Source organism: Mytilus californianus, unplaced genomic scaffold, assembly GCF_021869535.1.
Source record: "Mytilus californianus isolate M0D057914Y unplaced genomic scaffold, xbMytCali1.0.p SCAF_18, whole genome shotgun sequence".
NCBI classification, from domain to species: domain Eukaryota; kingdom Metazoa; phylum Mollusca; class Bivalvia; order Mytilida; family Mytilidae; genus Mytilus; species Mytilus californianus.
Genome location: NW_026262666.1, coordinates 12,241,942 through 12,262,456, shown reverse-complemented (window position 1 = coordinate 12,262,456; position 20,515 = coordinate 12,241,942). Strand labels below are relative to the sequence as shown.

General features: G+C 31.6%; 1 protein-coding gene across 1 annotated transcript; it reads left to right on the top strand.

Annotated features, from left to right (window-relative positions):
- Positions 1-289: 289 nt before the first annotated feature.
- On the top strand, positions 290-14,552 carry LOC127726817 (uncharacterized). Its single transcript, XM_052234270.1, has 8 exons — positions 290-396; positions 5,571-5,745; positions 6,693-6,808; positions 7,455-7,574; positions 10,439-10,621; positions 11,753-11,868; positions 12,749-12,902; positions 14,545-14,552. Exons 1-8 carry the CDS (start codon positions 333-335, stop codon positions 14,550-14,552), a joined length of 936 nt encoding a protein of 311 aa, XP_052090230.1. The 5' UTR covers positions 290-332.
- The last annotated feature ends 5,963 nt before the right edge of the window (positions 14,553-20,515 follow it).

Below are 20,515 nucleotides of genomic sequence, written 5' to 3'. Positions count from 1 at the left end.
ATATATCGCGACCATAAAAGAGCAGGAGAGTGGTTCCGTATAGCACTTAAGGTCAAGTTAAAACACACCATAATAACTTTGTTTTGAAATATAAATCAATCAATTCAATTAACTAATTTATACTTACAAAGTCTTAAATTTACATTGTTTGTATATTTGCGTGTGTAGTAGGTAGAAATAAAGACATGCTATTATTATCTAATGATTTAAATCATTCTTTTACAAAGGAGATAAACATCGTTCATATACATTTCAACAAAATAAATACTTTTTTTTGAATAGGAAAAAATCTCCGTGAAAAATTAATTTGCAAAGAGAACATAACGTTCGAAATGGCTTATACATCATATTACATTTTCTCTATTGGAATGATTTTTAATTCAATCAATAACAGTGGTGAGTAGCCACCTTTAATCGATTTTGTTGTCAACAATCATATTTTCCCGTTAACGGGTAACAGCTATAACCTATATGAAAGAGATAATTTTCCTGGATTGAGGAATAGATAAGACAAGATAAGACCATAACGATACAATTTTCCGTATTTCATATTAGGGGGACAAAAATAGTACGAGCGAGGTAAAAGTATTTAAAATTTTACAGAAGAACAATTCTGATAGGAGAAATTAACCGGTAGATGACGTCTATAAAGTCAATACAGTAATTTGCCAACAATAATTTTTGACCAAGATAACTTTCCGAGGGAAAATGATATAGCGTTTAATGGTTTTTTTAGCTTATATTTCACATGTTATCTAGGGTCATAAACACATGCCCATCCTTGACTTATACCGTAGAACAGTTATAACTTCCTGTAGTGTGAATGTCTGTTCAACTGTACATATATGTACGCGAGTTATACAAATTTTACCAATTTCACGACGAATATAAAATTATTCTTCTTATAAAAGCGATACATACATCTCTACAAAATGATAACGTCATTTGGAATGTTAAGGAATCTCAGTGGAAAATATACGTTCAAAGCAGAACGAAACGTTAACAATGGTTTATATCGCATATGTTATATTTTAAACTGCATAAGCAGTATATATTATATTTAGATGAAACAGTTTATTTCACGACGAATACGAAATACAACATTTTAATAACTTCAATTATTTACCAAAAAAAAAGATACATGCATTTCAGCAAAATAATAACGTCATTTGAATTCATGTTTACAAACCCCCGATTAGATTAATTTGCGTGCATAGTACTTTTTACGTCGTGTAATATGAGTGAAAAACAGTTTAAAGATTATTTTAATTATATCGATAAACATCGCGTTCAAGTATACTATAATAACCACTATGTAATATGTGACAAAAAAGGTTCGTGTTACGACAATACGAAACATTTAATTTAAATAATTCTTTTGCAAAAGAGATATATACATTTCAACACAATAATAACTTCACTTGAAATGGTAAGAATCTCAAAGGCAAATACAGTTTGCGAAGCAGAACACACCGTTAGCAATGGCTTATATTGCATATTTTATCAATTCTATTGATTTTTAATACCAATAGCAGTAGTTGTGAGTTTACAGTCGATTTTACTGACTTTTCCTGATTTTCTGATGGTGTAACAGATGCAATCGATATAAAAGGGAAACTTCTCTGGGAATGAGGATTAAATAAGACCAGAACATTACAACTTTTAATTTCTTATATCAGGGGGACAAAAATGGTGGGAGCGAAAACAAAGTTTCAAATTTCATCTAAAAAAAATGTTAAGGAGAAAATAGATTCAAGATAACACATTTTCAAATTATCATAAAACGTAAAATATACTTTAGGTGTAATACCACCAAATCATAGTACGTCACATTCGGTTGCATACGAAAATAGGTCGAAAAAAATATTCCCTTGAATTTGACAGTTGTAGGTAACTGATCCTACATTTCATTGCAGTAAAACATTTCTGGGTCATAAACATATATCTTGGGTATTTCAAAGCACCATTATTTTTTCATTTGGGGTTTCTATAGAATATTTTGGAAATTTGAGGTTACATGGTTACTAAATCTTGTACACAGGTTAAAAAAGGGGGAACATTTGATTGGTTAACTTCCAGTGATGGTTATTTTGTTATATGCAATGAAATGTTATGTGAAATTTTTTCTATAGTACTGGACAGGATAAAACTTTACTCATGATAAGTATTTCTTTATTTGAAACAAAGATAAATTCTGCACAATTTTTTGAAAAGTGCAAATTTAACAAAGAATAATAGGGGAAAATCAATGGTGGTATTACACCTAAATAGAAAAAATGTCCACTGTTCAAAAAATTATGCAGAATTGATCTTTGTTTCAAATAAAGAAATACTTGGCATGAGTAAATTTTTATCCTGTATACAAGGATACAACAGATACAGTTACGTCTGCCTCATATCTTGACGTACATCTAGAAATTGACAATGAGGGTCGGTTGAAAACAAAACTTTACGACAAAAGAGATGATTTCAGTTTCCAAATTGTGAACTTTCCATTTCTATGTAGCAACATTCCAACAGCACCTGCATACGGAGTATATATCTCACAATTGATACGATATTCCCGGCCTTGTATTTCCTATCATGATTTCCTTGATAGAGGGTTTTTTTTGCCCACAAAGAAGCTATTAAACCAAGAGTTCCAAATGGCGAAGTTGAAATCATCCCTTCGTAAATGTTACGGACGCCATCACGAGTTGGTTGACCATTATGGAATAACCGTTTCACAGATGATATCGGATATGTTCCTTATGTCGTATTTACAATCCACTTCCTTTTTCACCACGAATGTGACCTACCGAATTAGACTATTTACCGGATTTGTAATAACATGAGCAACACGACGGGTGCCACATGTGGAGCAGGATCTGCTTACCCTTCCGGAGCACCTGAGATCACCCCCAGTTTTTGGTGGGGTTCGGGTTGCTTAGTTTTTAGTTTTCTATGTTGTGTCTTGTGTACTATTATTTGTCTGTTTGTCTTTTTATTTTTTAGCCATGGCGTTGTCAGTTTATTTTCGATCTATGAGTTTGACTGTCCCTCTGGTATCTTTCGCCCCTCTTCTATATATAAAGGAGCAAATATCAAAATATGGAATTTTGCATTTAAAAAATAGTTTGCAATTCAACATTAAACGCCAAAAAATATTTTATTTCATAACTGTTTGTGTGCATATATGTATGATTCAAATCTATGATGGGTTCCATATCTATGGCAGATTCCTAATCAATGGCAGATATAACGCTACAAACGCCAAACAAATCAAATTTATGGCATTGTTTTTGTTTTCTCCAAATCTAGATTATTTGGAATATAAAACAAACACAGATATTTAACATGGGGCTCACAGATTTTTACAAATACAGGGAAACACTTTCTGCTTTCCCTCTAGAACAATTTGCCGATGGTTTAAAGGAAAATGTTACCTTTTATCTAGAGGAGGGACAATATCTGCTGTACCGTCCGAATCCCGCGATGAAGAAAGGCACCGCTGTTTTCAATAGTGAATTTTTTTTCGGAAAGGAGTTATAGTAAACATTTTAGCGTCGACATTGGCAAAGTATATAAAGCGATAGATGAAATTACAGGATATCACTATTAAGAGAGATTGATTAACGCTCTAATAAATATTATGTGAAAAGTCAAACTGTTTAATTCTTTTTTATAAAAAAACTTATTTCTTGTTTGTTAAGAGACTTCCATTTTTACTAGCTGGTTTAATAAATAAATTATACAGGTACCATGGACAGATGAGAAATGCTTATTTTCCAGGACACATCATTTTCATTCTGAAGTCTGTATTAGGGTATATCACTTCTACACTTAGGAAGTTTTAAGGTTGCCATCACGATTTGGTTGACAATTATGGAATGTTTATTTTACAAATGTTTATAGACATTCTCCCGTTGCCGTACATTTCCACTTGTTTAAGACAAGTCATTGATCGTATATGTACTGCCTTGTTTTCCATTTGCCAAAATCTGCCATAGATTTGTAAACAACAAAAATCCGCCATTGATTAGGAAATTACAAAACTTGCCATATATTAGGATTTTAAAACATCTGTCATGAATTTGGGATTGCATGACGTCATATTCACCATAGATTCGGAATTTGCCATAGATCTGGAACCCACCATAGCTTTGAGTCCTACACATATATATGATTCTTGATGCTCAATCTTTAGTTTTCCGTTTTGTATCACGGGTCTGTCTTTTGTCTTCGCGTCGTTTATTTTCTCACAAGAAGAACGACAGTCATTTTGCAGACACATAAATACACAATAAGGTTAATTGTGCGATGGTTTCATGTGTTTGCTTATGTAAATGTCTGTTCTTAAAATCGTAAAGATGTCATGAGGGAGGACCAAACCTTTGCTACAACTTCCACTCAGTGATTTCATATCGTACATAACTTCCATTTTGCGGAAGTTACAGTATGGAAAAATTTGAAATAAAGACGAAGAACTATGACACATGGTCAAATTTTTGTCTCTGAACAACGTCCATCTGCAAAAAAATCAAGCGTCACTGATGAGTCTTTTGTAGACGAAACGTGCGTCTGGCGCAAATACAAAATTTCAATCCTGGTATCTATGATGAGTATATCTGCCAAAAAAAAAAATCAAAATTAATTATAACCATTAATTATCCTATATACATACCTTTGAAAACATCAGTTTTCTCAAAATTTTACGAAAATTAGAATTGAAAACAAATCATAGTTACATCTCTTTTCTAGTGTTTTGAAACAAGAGCCTCTCAGACTACAGAAAAACACGGATTAATAGTAAAAATCAAACTTAACACCGGTATTCTTGACGCCCATCCATACTCAGTCCGTCTTCTGTGAAAATTTGATTTTCATCGTGGTGATTTTAGTCTTTGATACGGAGTTTTATTTTTAAACGGTTCAGGACTATTTTCCCATTAAATAATCGTTTTATTTAATTAAATTTGCACAATTGTTTGATTGATTTTTGGGGAAACACCTAGAGACAAGACAAAAAAACAAACATTAAAGACGTCGAGTTTAAGTTATATGCAATATAATCCATTTGGCTTACAGTATTTTCAATAGAGTCCCTCAGCAATATCGTAAAGGACTATTTTATCTACAATTATGCTCAGATCTTTTGACAATGAAAAAAAAAAATCTAAATCCTTTTGCACGGACCACTGGAAAAATTTCATGAATATGTAAAGGGCACATAATATTTACAGTACAATTTAATAGGTGTGAATGACAATACGCATAAATAATTACTAAGAAACTCCATAGTGAACAGTGAATTAATTTACCAATGACAAGACTACGCACCCAAATCAAAGAAACCTGATGAAGTTATAACATAACAACTGAGAATAACTTATTTAAAATATATGTAAATAATATAGAAAAAAAAGTACTGAACGTATTAGACATTTATTTTGAACTTTGATAACAGTTGACAGTTTTGTTTTCTGTCAAACTAAACGGAGCAAGGGGTCAATGGTTTTAGCGAATGAATCAGTAACATAGCTCCCTCTCATATTTTCGGGTTTTGAGTACATTTTCTGTTAAAATTTCAGGTGGAACTTGTACATTACCTTCTTATATGACTGGTACCTGGTATGATAATAAATTCATCGAGATTGAATTCAGCAGTGGAACAGTAATGTTTATGAACCAGTACAGCATTACAAGATCCGGATCTACAACTAATCTGACATGTCATATAAGTAGTGGCAAAAAATATGTAATGAGGTTTGAAATTTTATAGGAGCGCATCGTTATATATCGTAGTACAAATATATCGGGTCCTTGGCAAATATAATTGTATAACGGAAAAAAGGACTGGTGCCCATATGTTTGAGTGAAACTTACATGAGAAATATCCAAAGCAGGGACAAACACGTTTCTATACCTGTTTTCCTTCTTTGAGATATCCTTTGCCGCGTTTTACCAAATATCTTTGAGTCAAATGATACTCAGTTTTGTTACATAACAGTACCCTATTTATGTGATGTATGCAGATGACATTTTGTGTCATTTTTGAAACCTCATATAATCTAAAAAAAAGTTTAGACAACTAGCGGATAATTGTGGAGACTAAAAATAAACATATATTACGTTATATTCAAAATGCGAAAGATACCATGTCAAAAAATGGTCGTTAGTTGAAATGAAGCGGGTTCACTATTTCTGCAAAGTGTCCAAAGATTTAGTTATTGAAAAAATATCATGTCAGATTTGGTAAACATACTTTGCAGGTATCAAGACGATCAATTTAATACCGGTAATGGGAGAGTAATGGGAGAGCTGGCGCGATACCCCTTGTTTCTTGATAACCTTTTCATCAAAAGTAACTTCGAAAAAAATTCAAAAATCTAATAGAAAAACATATTACTAGAGTTGGTTTGGAATGATTTATCTAACATCAAAATATCAAATTAGAACCCAAGAATACTTCAGAATCGAAAGTCTAATATCAAATCATTTATTGTAAAGTTAGTTGTTTTGTTTATGACCAAAATATCTCAATTTCTTCTATTTTAAAGATATATGTAAAAACTTTAGACTTATTTCTACCTGGAACATACTATATACAAACCCCTTCACTCACAGTTTTTAAAAAAACTGAAGGTAGAGAAATTATGTCTGTCAAATTTCTTTTCAATAGGTGAATATAGTGGCTATGAATTTTATTTTAGAACATCTGACACAATATCTGCGACTATTTCTGGTGTTCCCGGAAATTACTACTACTTCTTGTGTATGGAAGTTACTAAGATTACAGATTATTCATTTTATCATTACATGCAGTCAGGTGAGTTACTTTAAAAAAGTATCTAATTGAGGTCATATTATAACGTGAAAGCAAGAAACTACAATCTCACACATCTGATTTTTTTGATGGAGACACCAACTGCACGACAAAAAACAACTAAGACATCTAGATGTCAACCTACTGTATTGACCAATAAATATGTGTCTTTACAACTTCTCAAGCTCTAAAACGACCCGCTTTTGTCAAAGTTTAGAGTAAATCAAACAGAGATCTTTTAATTTCTACAATCGACAACAACGTCTAGAAATAAACCTAATATGACAAAAAACTAATGAGGTTTCTACTTTGTAAGGAGCTAGGGGGGTTCTCGATCCTACGACTTTTTTTATATCGATTAGTTAACGAACAAAAACTAAATAAACATGAAAGAACTTATAACCAAAAAGAAAGGAAAACAGAACACACAGAAAAACCTTTTGAAATTATATGACAACTGATAAAACATGTTTTTGGCAAGATGCCTTTGATATGATTGTATGTAAAATGTAGACTTTATATTCAGACATATTAAATTTCTTAAAACATGTAAAAGAAATGAGTTCTAATTTTTTGTTTTAATAATCGATCATGACTGATTCTCCTCCTCCTCCTCCTTCTCATCATCATCATTAATGACATTTTTTAGACGAAGATACCAATGGGGAAAGAACTTTCGCCATGATTGATTCAGACGATGTAATCAGCATTTCCGACATCTGTACAACTACAACAGCAGCCGAACTTTTCCAGATCATGGTCCGTGCAGGTAGATATAACTTTATCGGATTACAATGTTATCGATGTGTGAGAAAGGGTGGAAGATTGGGGGTTTTATTTATGTATCATTAAATTTTACTTGCCTTTTTTCTCTTTTTAAAATATTTCCATTTTTTTTCCTTTTTTTTTCTTTTTAAATCCACATCGTTACTTTTTTGCCAATTTTTCTCTATTCTTCATTTTTTGCACATCATAGTTTGATCCGGTAAACCCAATCAAGGCCCTCTCATCTGCAAATGTATTTCAAAGAAATGGAATATCGCTTTCTAGTGGAAAAATTGGTTTCGATCCCGAAAATGAACATACTCTTATTAGATACTGGCTTCTTTGGATCTCGTTGACTAAACTATGGACTTATACGATTGAATAATCTTAATCTTCTTATTGTAAAAAGGGGTGGACAGATGTAAAGTAAAAAAAACAAAAGCCATAAGTGGAGAAAATACCAACAATACCACGGTCATTGGTGAAATGATAAATAGACAAACAGGGGTTCCCAAAACATTACAAAAAACAACTGGAGGTAGAGCATGACAAACTCCACAAAAATTCGGATGTACTGACATAAATAATTAAAGTTCCTTAAACAAGAAATTTAGTTGATATTGGAGCGTAGTACAGGTATTTAAAAAAATCCTAACGGGGTCCACTATGATGCTGATATATGATTAAAATAACATATATTTTTATGACTTTATATCCATTTTTTACTTGTTCCACTGAAAAATATGAAATCTGGTTTTTTGATCTCTTTGGTCTATTGTAACTAACTTTTATATGAATTATATGGTTTTTTTCTACAGTTATTCCCCATTTTAATGCATTCTAGCAGTGTATAGTGTATATCTCGTATGACCAGACATGTATTCTAAACACAATGCAATCCAAAACTATGAAAAGATAACTATTTTGCATCTTGAGTTTATCAACTTCTGTACCTAATTCCTAACCAAAATCAACAGAATATGCTTCTGATTTTTAATACCGAAATGACTTTTTAAGTCGTGCTATTTCTGAAGTGACGAAATTTTATTATATGTATATTTCATAAAGTTATTCTTGCAATCCTCGGAACTCCTCCTTCCCCACAAAGAGATGTTGCAAGCATTATCAAATATGCAGAGCTTAAACTACCACTATACGGAATCGGCTTTACTGCCACAATTAGTACTGGGCATGTCTTTGTATGTATACATACTTTGGATTGACAACACTTTCAGGATAGTAGTACCATTCTATTCCTCAGCAAATGTTGATGACACAGTATACGTATTTTCATATCAGTATCGAGGTACTGGCTTCGAGGCTTGTGATATCCGCGGAGTAATTTAAAATTTAATTAAAAAGGATTGATAAAGGTAGTTATATGTGTTTTTATGAATATGACCTTGTGGTATTGTTGTTCACCTGATAACAATAGAAAAAGTGACCAAAGTCAATTTCAAAGCCCCAGAACGCATGTTTTCTTGTTAATTTAGTTTGCGAATTCCGTACAGGTTTAGAAATAAACAAAACATTTTGAACAACTGAAATACTGGAAAAAAACGTTTACAATGTAAAAAATGACTTTTAGGTAAATCATCAGAACATTTTGTGTCAGTTGTGCCATAAACTAACATTTGATTATTTTTTAATTTAAATAAGTGGACAAACATGATCAGAACTAATATGTTTGTGAAATCAGGCGAAATCGATTTGTAATATAATTTCTGATTTTACACGAACAAAACATGGTGTTCACTAAAACATCTGAAAGGATTTGCGTAAACAAACACGGCTACCTGCAGGACACTATGCTTTGTGTGCGTAAAATTGTTAAGATATAAAAAATACAAACCTATAAAAGACAAATTGACCATAACATGAAGAAATTATTTCGATTCTAGGACAAATACAGTATTTTTATAGGTCGAAACGTACGAAAATACCTTAAAAATGTTTCCTACCCGTGGAGTATGTACATTGCATTTTCATATTTAATAAGTTTACAAACTAATACACAGGGTAAATATATGTTGTTTGATAAACAATATATATTAAAAGTTTATGCAAGCTGCTAAAATGTATATTATTTATCAGGATAATAATGAAAATAACGTTAGTTTTTGCGCATGTGTCAAACATATTTTGTGCTAATTAGAACACGGCTTGGTTTACAAATCGTAATAAGGACGTCATATAAGAATATAAGTAATTTGGCGGTTTAAAAGATCGGAAATAAGGATAAATGTTGGGTTATTAGTTCATCGAAGGTTTCTAATTACTATGATGGACAGTTTATTTTCATATAAAAGATTGAATACAGTTTATATTTACTAGTATTCATGATTGAATCAGTCGATGTGAGCAGCATTTCCGACATCTTCATAACTACCATACCAACTGAACTTTTCCATATTTATATATATTTTATATATTTGATTCTTTTTAAAATTTTTCAAATGAATATCTATAATATTATATCAATTATAAATTTTTGTGTTAATTATATCAATATAAAAAGTAAAATGACAAAAATACCGAACTCCAAGTGAAATTCAAAACGGAAAGTCCCTTATCAAATGGCAAAATCAAAAGCTCAAACACATAAGATGAATGGAAAACAATTGTCGTATTCCTGACTTGGTACAGGCATTTCCTTGTGTATAAAAGGTGGATTAAACCAGTTTCTATAGCTCGCTAAACTTTTCTATAGCATGACAGTCGCCTAAAATTCCATTATATTGAATATTATAGCATATTAGACGTTTCTACAAGAAAAAATATCACTTTTATATTAACAATCTCTACATAGAATGACTTTGGGCGAGAAAGACGAGAGAGAACTTCAAATTCATATCTTTTTTTTCGTAGGCTTCGAAAATGATGCTCTTCAACTTTGTTCAGAACCGTTTCTAGGCAACTTTTCGTTTATACTTTACGATACCTTGAATACTGAAAGTACTGGTAATCTGAATTCCTGCAGTGGGTCTAAAACAACTATCAATATGACGTACTCTACAGGAGCGAGCAACACACTCAAAGTAGGATTTTCAGGTAACTTAATGCATGTAAATTTTGTCACCCAAAGCATGGTATAACTTTTTCATCTAATACTTAGTATTCTTTCAATGGTTGGAACCTTTCACAATATGAGTGTGAAATCTGTATGTTATCCAAGCTTATAATGCATTTCACTTGCTTAAAACATAATGGCTTTGTCCTTCGTTGTTAAAACATATTAGGAAAACCGGAATACATTTCCCAGCGAATACTTTTCTAAATTAATGAAAAAATATTTGCAACGAAGCATGTATCTCAACTGTGACGAGGAAAGATATTTAAAAAGTAAAATAACAAAAATACCAAACTCCAATGACATCTTAAACGGAAGGTCCTTTATCAAATGGCGAAATAAAACGCTCAAACGAATGGAAAACAATGGTCATATTCCTGACTTGGTACAGGTTTTTCTTTATGTAGAAAATGGTGATTAAACCTGGTTTTATAGCTAGCTAAACTTCTCACTTGATTGACAGTCATATAGCATTCTATTGTTTTGACAACAATGTGTGAGCAAACATACAGACATAAAATGTCAAAAATTGGGGTACATCAATCGACATTGTGTTATAATCTTAATCACTATAAAAAAAAAAACCAAATAACTATATCAACAAAGAAAGTAACCCTACACCAAAATGGCATGTCGAGGTTTAAAATAATTCCACAATTATTAAGCCTTACGTGTTATTCTTATTTCAACGGACAAATCAGCGATAAAATAATTGTTTTAAACTTTCCATATTCTACAAACTTGAATGAACTTGATAATAAGAAAATTTTAAGATGGCTGGACAATGAGAAACGCAAGTGTATATGATAGTCCGATATCTACTTCTCAATTAAAAGTAAACGCATATTTTTGAAAGGTCGTATTTGGTCAAAATTTTTGGAATGTTCCTTTTTTTTTAAAACCATTTCAACATCGTATTTGATTTGGCTTTTAAACACTTTTGATTTGAGCACAAAGATGCGTCTCATGTTGAAGATACGTCAGTATGGCATACCAAATTGTACGACTGGTATCTTGATGAAATTGTATAAGTTTTAGACAGTTAAACACTGTTTTCATTGAACTGTCAATCATTCCTTTTAAACAACTACCAATTTTCTTTCTTTCTTCAGATGGTGGATACATAGGATGTATGGCAAACATTAAGTCAGGATCTCAATACTTCACAAGCTGGTATAATTTTGACAGTTCAACGACTCTAACAGTAAACCCTAGATTTACTTGCCTGGTAAAGATCCATTTTACCTAACATCATTTAAGTGTGTAATGGACCATAAGGCTTGCCCACACATTATAAGTTGAATTCTCAGTTATTTTGATATTCATATAGAACTTTAAAAGATGGTTTTATCTAAGTTTTAATAATATGAAAATTTTATTATTCAAATTAAAACCTTTATTTTTATTTATTGGGGGGACTCTAAATGAAACGAAGTAGCTAGTTTTCATGAAAATAATTACGAATTTTTTAATAACGCTTCAGGTCCAAGTTGAGATTTGTCTCACTGACAACCACTCATTGCACAATATTTTTGTCATTTGCATTATCACAGGTTACTAGTTATGATTTCCTCTTACCTTTGGCTTTGAAGTGCTTTACCAATTCTATAGGGTAACAATACGTTAAATAGGAGTGAATTATTGATAAAGCAGTCTTAAAATGCCCGTTTAATCGAACGATACATGTACTAGTATATGGAAAATCTGTCATCGTTGTTTATATATAAATTCATTTGTATTATATTTGTTTGATGATCATTACATTATAGTTTTCGAAGAAACGTTGCTAACAGAAAATTGAGTATTATAATTGACTTATCTAATATGAAGAATACATTGCTGATGTATATTATTTCATCTCAGATAAGTATTCATTCCTCCGAAATTTTTTTTTTTAGATTAGACAGCTGTTACAGCATGCTCAAATAAATATTTTACAAGACCTAAATAAACGTATGATATTATGTTACATAATTGGATATAAATTACACAGTCTGATATTGTAGATTTCGTCATTTGACCGTTAAATATTCAGCAAATTAAATAAAGGCAACAGTAGTATACCGCTGTTCATATTATATATAAAATATTTCTATATATATATTTAGATTGTTAAATATAATGGAACTAGTGTCACGGCTTCGCAGAGGGTGAGAATGTGCCATGAAGGTCAGGAATCAACATCTAAACCATCCGACACAACTCCATTGTATCCATCTTATACACAGACCGCAGGTGGTTTGCTCACACTGACTCCATATGGTAAGATGATGAAGAATCGAAATAAAAAGAATAAAAACTACTATATACAGACTATAAGACGTAACAATCAAATTGAAATGAATTGTCTGAATGAGTTGTTTTTGATTTCAGACTACGCGATAAATCATGTAGAACTATTGTTGATATATACTCTCTTGAAATGTTCTCATTTGTGTGTTGTGAGTAATTAGCGGTCTGATTAATCAACACATAGCTAGTTTTTTTGTTCACAATATCAAAGTCAAATTCCCTCGCATTAATGTAATAAGAAAAAAGGTAAAACAAAATAAGGTCAGTTGCAAGTTCACAACGTTTATTAAAACTGTTCACCTTGATGCCTTTCGATCAATATAACTGTTCTTTATTAAATGATTTCACTTCATGGCTAACAATAATACGTGCAGGTCATATCTGGAAACATACTTAATAAAATAGAGGCGAAAGATACCAAAGAGATAATCGAACCGATATGTCGAAAACAAACTGACAATGACACGGCAAAAACGAAAAACGATCAAAATCATATAACAGTATACAAATCAAAACATAGAAAAACTAAAGGCTGATTAACACGAACCCCACTAAGAATTGGGGTGATCATAAGTGCTCCGGAAGTGTAAGTAGGAATAGGATCCCATTTACAGGATACCAGTTCAGTACCCACGAATGAAGTCCCTTAATAAATCTACCATCTTTTATCATGTTTATATGTGATATTGAACCGAGATGAAAATTATGTAAAGATGCTTAATTTTTTAGTATATCTAAAGGGTATTCATTAAACTTTCAACTTCTGTTAAATTTTAAGTGATTCTGAAATGTATAGGGTGGATGATTGTCTGAGTAAATGGTCCAAATCTATTTTCGTTTTTAACCAGGAAGTTAATACAATGACCCTATTAATACTCAAAACAGTATTGCTCTCTTAAATGCCAGTCATGACCTTCCAAGATTTCTCCCAGAAACCATGATGGGGTCTACTAGTATGAGAAAGTAATTGAAATTTTCCAGTCTAATATAGGGAATAAAAAATCTGTCCCTCAATTTGGATAAAATTGCATTGAAGTAATGGGGGAAATAATTGGGTCCCCGTTCCAGTAGATCCTACTCCACATGTTGCACCCGTTGTAATGCTCATGTAAGTACAAGCCTGGCGATAAGTATAATTTTGTTAGTACATCTTCAAGGAAAAGAGGACAAATAGTGGTTACGACAATTATATCCGTCGTAATCTTTGAAACAGAAGTTCTATAACTATCAATCAAATCGAAATGGAGTCCGTAAAATTTCCGAAAGGATGATTTCAACTGTACCACTTTGAACTCTTGTTTTGATACTTTCCTTGTAGGTATCAAGGAAATAATGATAGGAAATACAAGCTCTGTAATATCGTATCAACTTGGACATATATTCTCAACTTGCAGGCGCTGCTGGAATGTTGCTTTATATAAATGGACAGTCCACTCCGATTCAAACTTCTCTGAAACTAACATCATCAAGACATTTAACTTTTTGATTGACAATATATTTGTATGTTTTAAGAACGTGTTTTTATTTGCCAATCGAAATTCCTCTTGGAACTTACAGTGTTCCTCTTCTGACTGAATTTTTACCTTATTCATATGAGGCATATTTCTTACAGAAGCTTAAAGAAAGAATGGAAAGACACTTGCGTTATCCTTCAACTTCACGTTCCGTTATTGATGATGTTCTTTCACTTAACAATTAAAAGTTTTGCTGATTTTGAACGCATTAATTCCACCGAACTTGAAAAAATGATACCTCAAATGCAGTTAAAAATGCCATATATCTTGACCTACAAAACTAAAAACGGAAAATGATGGTTGGTTGAAAACAAAACTTTACAACAAAAGAGATGATATCAGCTTTTTAATTGTTGAACTTACATTTGTATTACGAAACATTCAAACATCGCCTGCATATGGAATAAATATCTCCCAGTTGATACGGTAATCATGATCTTGTTATGTGGAGCATTTGGTCTGTGGTTCGTGTATATCAGTCTTGTATTCTATGTTACATTTGTGTTTGGTAAAACGATTTTGGTTTTGTCAATATCAATTTAATGTCATAGTTTTGTCTCTCTCTTTCTTCAAATTATGAGTAACTGTTATGATTGTCCCTTTTAATATCTTCCAACTTATTTTTACCGCTGAAAAATAAGAAGATGACAATAAAAAGCTGAAAAGGTCACGTTTTAATATGGATGCTAGTTTGAGGTTGTTCATCCGTGTCAATATCAAGCAGAAATCGAGGTGTGAAGTAAATCTTCTTGTTAATGTATGCTTAATATTCTATTATATACTGATAAGTCACAACAATAACACGTCGACATAAATATGTATTTCGCTTATAAAGATGAAGTCGTTGGTTTTTCTTTGTTGTTGACATAATTAGTATTTATTTTCTTCAGAAACTTGTGTTGTAAGTATAAATACATTTATTTGATCAAATACACATAATTGATAAGAAAAAGATTCAAAAGGTAACCTGTTTATAAAAAAATGAAGAAAAATATTTTAACTACCTAATACTAAGAACTACATAAAAACCTAAATAACAAATGAAATTGATAAAAAGATATCAATACAAAAAAGGTTATAACTATAATAATAATGATAATAACAAAAAAACATACAAATCACAACTGCTCTGTTTATTGTATAGTAATCTGTATAATTTTGTACATGTTGTATTGATTATTCGAGGACCAAGAATGTAGACAAATATTAAAATATTCCATGTGTATTTAATACGATTTTATGACTATGCTTTGCAAAAGATTAAATTGGCACTAAAATTTGATAATAAATATAATGAATAAGCAAAACAGATTTACTTTTTTACCATTTACATTTTTTTTTACATTCTTAAAATTTATTTTCACAATATATTCTAAATAATGGATTTAATATTTGTAAATGATGTTGAATTAAGGATCAGATATCGGTTACTAAAAGACATTATAATATGTATTGTTACGACGCAATTAAGGAGGCGTCAGGGAAAAGATTAAATACAAAAAAAAAACACAATAAAGTTTCTTTTGTACAAGTGATCACAAACTAACCGCACTGTCCGATATAAAAACAAATTCTTTGGTTCTCTATCGTACTAGTGTATAGTTTGTTGATTCTATCTTTTCCGAACGAAATGTCAAATCTTCAATCCAAGCATTTCCGATTAATAATTTTAATTGAAAATCTCAAAGCTTCACATATTCAATTATTGTAACACAGTTCATAAGCAGACTGTTGTTTATAATGTTTATTCCACCATTAATTATTAAATCCCACAAATGATTTTTTCAAAGTAAGTAACGCACATATCAAGTCAACGAAGTAATAACACAAAATAGTATTTGGAACTGGAATGGGTTCCTGTTCTTTGTGTCTCTGTATGTACTTACCAAAACAGAAAGTTCTAGAATTCTAATTGTATATTACCATGAAAGTTATTATATGATTTTTATAACATTCTTTTAGAAACACCTGCAGCTTTCAATTGATCAATCATAAAAGCTTGTCAACACTAGCTGGCTGACATTTAACATGTAAGCAATCGGTAGAGCTTGACAGATTATATTAAATCAATAAAACACAAAATATTTTTAAAAATACATAAACATTCTCAATTTTATAAACAGTAATATAACAATATACATATGTTTCAGGATCAACATCGTTCCGGTTGTGTGCAAACATTTTGTTGGACTCCTTTGCAACACTGTTTCTGGTTATGTGCTTTGTATTTGATGGCAACTAAACACATTTGGTAGCATGAAACTCGTCGATCCAATTTAAATTACTGATAACTATATAATTAGATATAGTGAAATAATTGGAATAGCAGCAAATAGTGTATTTTTTACAACACCCAATTTTGTCAGTATAAAGAAACTACACACAGCTGTCATACACGTGGGAGGTTTATCTAGCTATAAAACTAGGTTTTAACCAACCTTTTGCCCCGGAAAATGCATGTACAAAGTCAGGAATGTAAAAGTTGGTTTCCATTCGTTCCGTTCGCTGATATATTCCAATGCTTGATTCTTTCAGGTTTTATGAACCCTTTTTGAATTTACCATGGAGTTCAGTATTTTTGTTCATACTTTAAAAAATAACTAAAGTGTTTCAACTCCTTCAAGCAAAGTTGACTTTAGATGGATTTGGCTGTATTCAAGGTCCATTTTTTGTCATATAGCTTTCAACTGTTTCGGTTCTTAAACAACCTTGGCTTTCAAATATTCGGCTTTGAGCGTTTCCTGATGAAGGTTAATCCAGAAATAAAATCTATAACGTGTTGTTTTCATTTTTTGTAGTAATTTCTTTGATCGCTTTCTATCTTATTTGGCTCTTTAGATACAACAAAAAAAGGAATGACAAATACAGGTATAAAAGACAACATTACGCAAAATGCTGATACAAGGGTGTCAGCAGTTAGGAGATAACTGTATTGTATTTTAAGCTCCGACGGCATCAATTGTTGATTTGATGGTCGCAAATTAAGTTTACTGGTGACGCATTAGCGGAGCCAGTAAACGGGTATTTGCGACCATCAAATCACCAATTGATGCCGTCGGAGCTTAAAATACAATATTGTTATATCCATTCTTATGAAACTGGCAAAAAACAACGTCAAATCGTAGATACAATCGTCGTCTGCGCTTGCGCGTACGTTTTTATAGCATCAATTGTGAATTGATGCCATGAAAATTGGTGACGTTATCCAATCAAAATGAACGTTACAAACAATTCTGCATTAGACTTATTATTAGCTAGTTAACAGTCTACTTGCAATTTCATTTCCCAATAAGTAGGCATACCAAATATCTATGTTTGTCAATAATGTAATAATATAAATACCGAGCTCCAATATAAATTCAAATAGGGTACTCCATCAATCTGATTATAATATAGATCCTGTGTCCATGAGTTGCTTACAAGGATATGAAAACGCTCCGTTATACTTTCTGTTTCAAAGAACTTTCGGAATCCTCTGGTTTTTATTAGATTAATACATGTACACGCCTTAAAAAATTTGAAAGCTGATATTTCATTGGCTGATCTACTAAATACTAGAACAGAAAGTCAAATTGAGTGTTTTCAAATTCTAGTAAACAAAGCTTAGACACAGGATCGGTATTTTAATAAGATTGAAAGTCCTTAAAGGAGACAAAGCCAAACGCCCGACCATATTAACCAACGAAAAGACTGGAAACAACTGTCCTATTCCTTAATTGGTATGTTTTTTGTGGGATGTATATATACACCCGCACGTTTATTTTCTATTTAGAAATTGTTTTATCTATATATAACATCATACATATTTATTATAATGTTAAATCCTAACTATCCTACTGCCTGTCGTTACTTTCATTTTGACATTGCACAAGTCGTATCTTCTTTGACTGTCCATGGTGTTAAAACACTAAATCCCTGCCTGGGATGTGTTTAAATTGATTTTAAGTCTCTGATGCATGATTTTTTATTATTATTTTTTTTTGGCTTTTAACTAGCGTTCAGTAACTGCGAGTACTCTCAAATCGTACTTTCGTATTAATTTGACCTGTTGACACAATTTGTAATGCATTTCTGTTATTCAATGTTTACTTATTTTGTGTTATATCTCGTCTTACAATTTTTAAATATGTACCGCCCTTGATAAGTATTAATTATGACGATAAATTTTCAATTCTGTACTCGTACTATGAAGAACAAATTTATTTTGTAAAAATGTTTCAGTACTCCTAACAACAAAATTATTATATTTAAATTTACCTGTGTAAGTTACTTTATTTAACGCCATTTTGTCCTAGGTCAAAGATGTCTTTTTGACATTGAAACATATTTTTTATTTATATTGTGTCATGGATCAACTTATTCGTATATTTACTTGTTTGTTAACATGTCTTTTTGATCGAGTTAAGCCATTTAAATTGATATTTTATTGTGTGTCTTTTTATGTTGTAATGTTACACTACTGTTTTAGGTTAGGATGAAGGTTGACGTCTGTTGAAACGTATAAACCCGCTGCATTTTTATGCATCTATCCTAAGTCAGGAGCCTGTTGTTCAGTGTTTGTCGTTTATTGGTGTGGTTCATAAGTGTTTATCGTTTCTCGTTTTTTATATATATTAGACCGTTGGTTTTCCTGTTTGATTTTTTTTACACTAGTCATTTTGGGGCTCCTTATAGCTTGCTGTTCGGTGTGAGCCAAGGCTCCGTGTTGATGGCCGTACTTTGACCGACTTGGATGGAGAGTTGTCTCATTGGCACTCATACCACATCTTCTTATTTATATAGACAGTGTCTGAAAAAAAAGGTGATTAAACCTTGTTTAACAGATAGCTAAACCCCCACTTGTGACAGTTCTTTTAAGTTCCGTTATATTGACAAAATTGTATGAAGAACGAAAACAGATATATTTGGTTAACATGATATTAGCAACATTGTGTAAACAAGCATCATCAATATAAAGCATTACTAAATTAAATAATCCAAATAAATAGTCAATTAAATTTAACAAAGATGCAAACAAAAAAAGTTGTATAGCTGATAGTTAATTTAATCTAGTACACTAAATTAAAATATAATATACAAACTTGCCAACATTATACGAATCAAGTTAAATATAAATACGACGGTACACAAAATAAACAAAAAAACATAAACGGTACCAATTTTATTGCACCAGATGCGTTCACTTCAGTGATGCTCGAGGCCAAATTCACTCATTTGAAAGTCCAAACCTTAATCAAATGTTCAAGTGTTAATAAAAATTTTTAAAAAAACCAGGCCAAAAGTAAAGCCAAACCCGGACGAGAAATCAGAGCATGGAGATAAACTCCTCAATTTAAAATGATTTGGAATTTTATATTAACAGATAATTGATAGAGAATAGTAATTGGATGGTGATACACTCGGGTACTAACAGTTCACCAGAAGGCCACGCCGATTGTTAGTAATAACAATTACAGTATCAATTTTATTGAACGAGATACGCATTTCAACAATTTATGTCTCTTCGGTTATGCTCATGGCCAAACATTTGACTGTCCAAAACGTATAAAAGAGCAGACTAATCCTAAAAGACCGATCGAAAAGGCAAACACCAAGCCATGCGACTACAAGGAACTTAATAGTAAAAACACAAATAAAGTGAAAAATGCAGGAGTAAGTAAAATGTTACACAACTCCAGCAACTATAATCTATGAAAAAAATCAAGACCAGCCTGTATTTTTTGGAGGTTGACACTGAATACTAATCTGTTATGTTTTGGTACCTTCCGAAGAACTGTTTGGGAAAAGGACGGAACTGTCCTTGACAAAACTATGGCTCATTGTTTTATTGTTCAAACATCGATGACGCTTTACAAGTCTGAGCAGCTGCTGCAATCTCTTTACTATGATTTTTGTTGAAAACTGTGTAGTCAATCTGCGGGTAAAATTGGCATTTTTAAGCTAAGGAGTGGAAAATTAATAATTTCAAAATTGAAATCGTCTTGTATGTCAAAGACGATTGCAGTCAAATTCGAGATGAAGAATTAAGTGAACGAAGCTGTGTATGTTTCGTCAATTTCTATCAGAGGT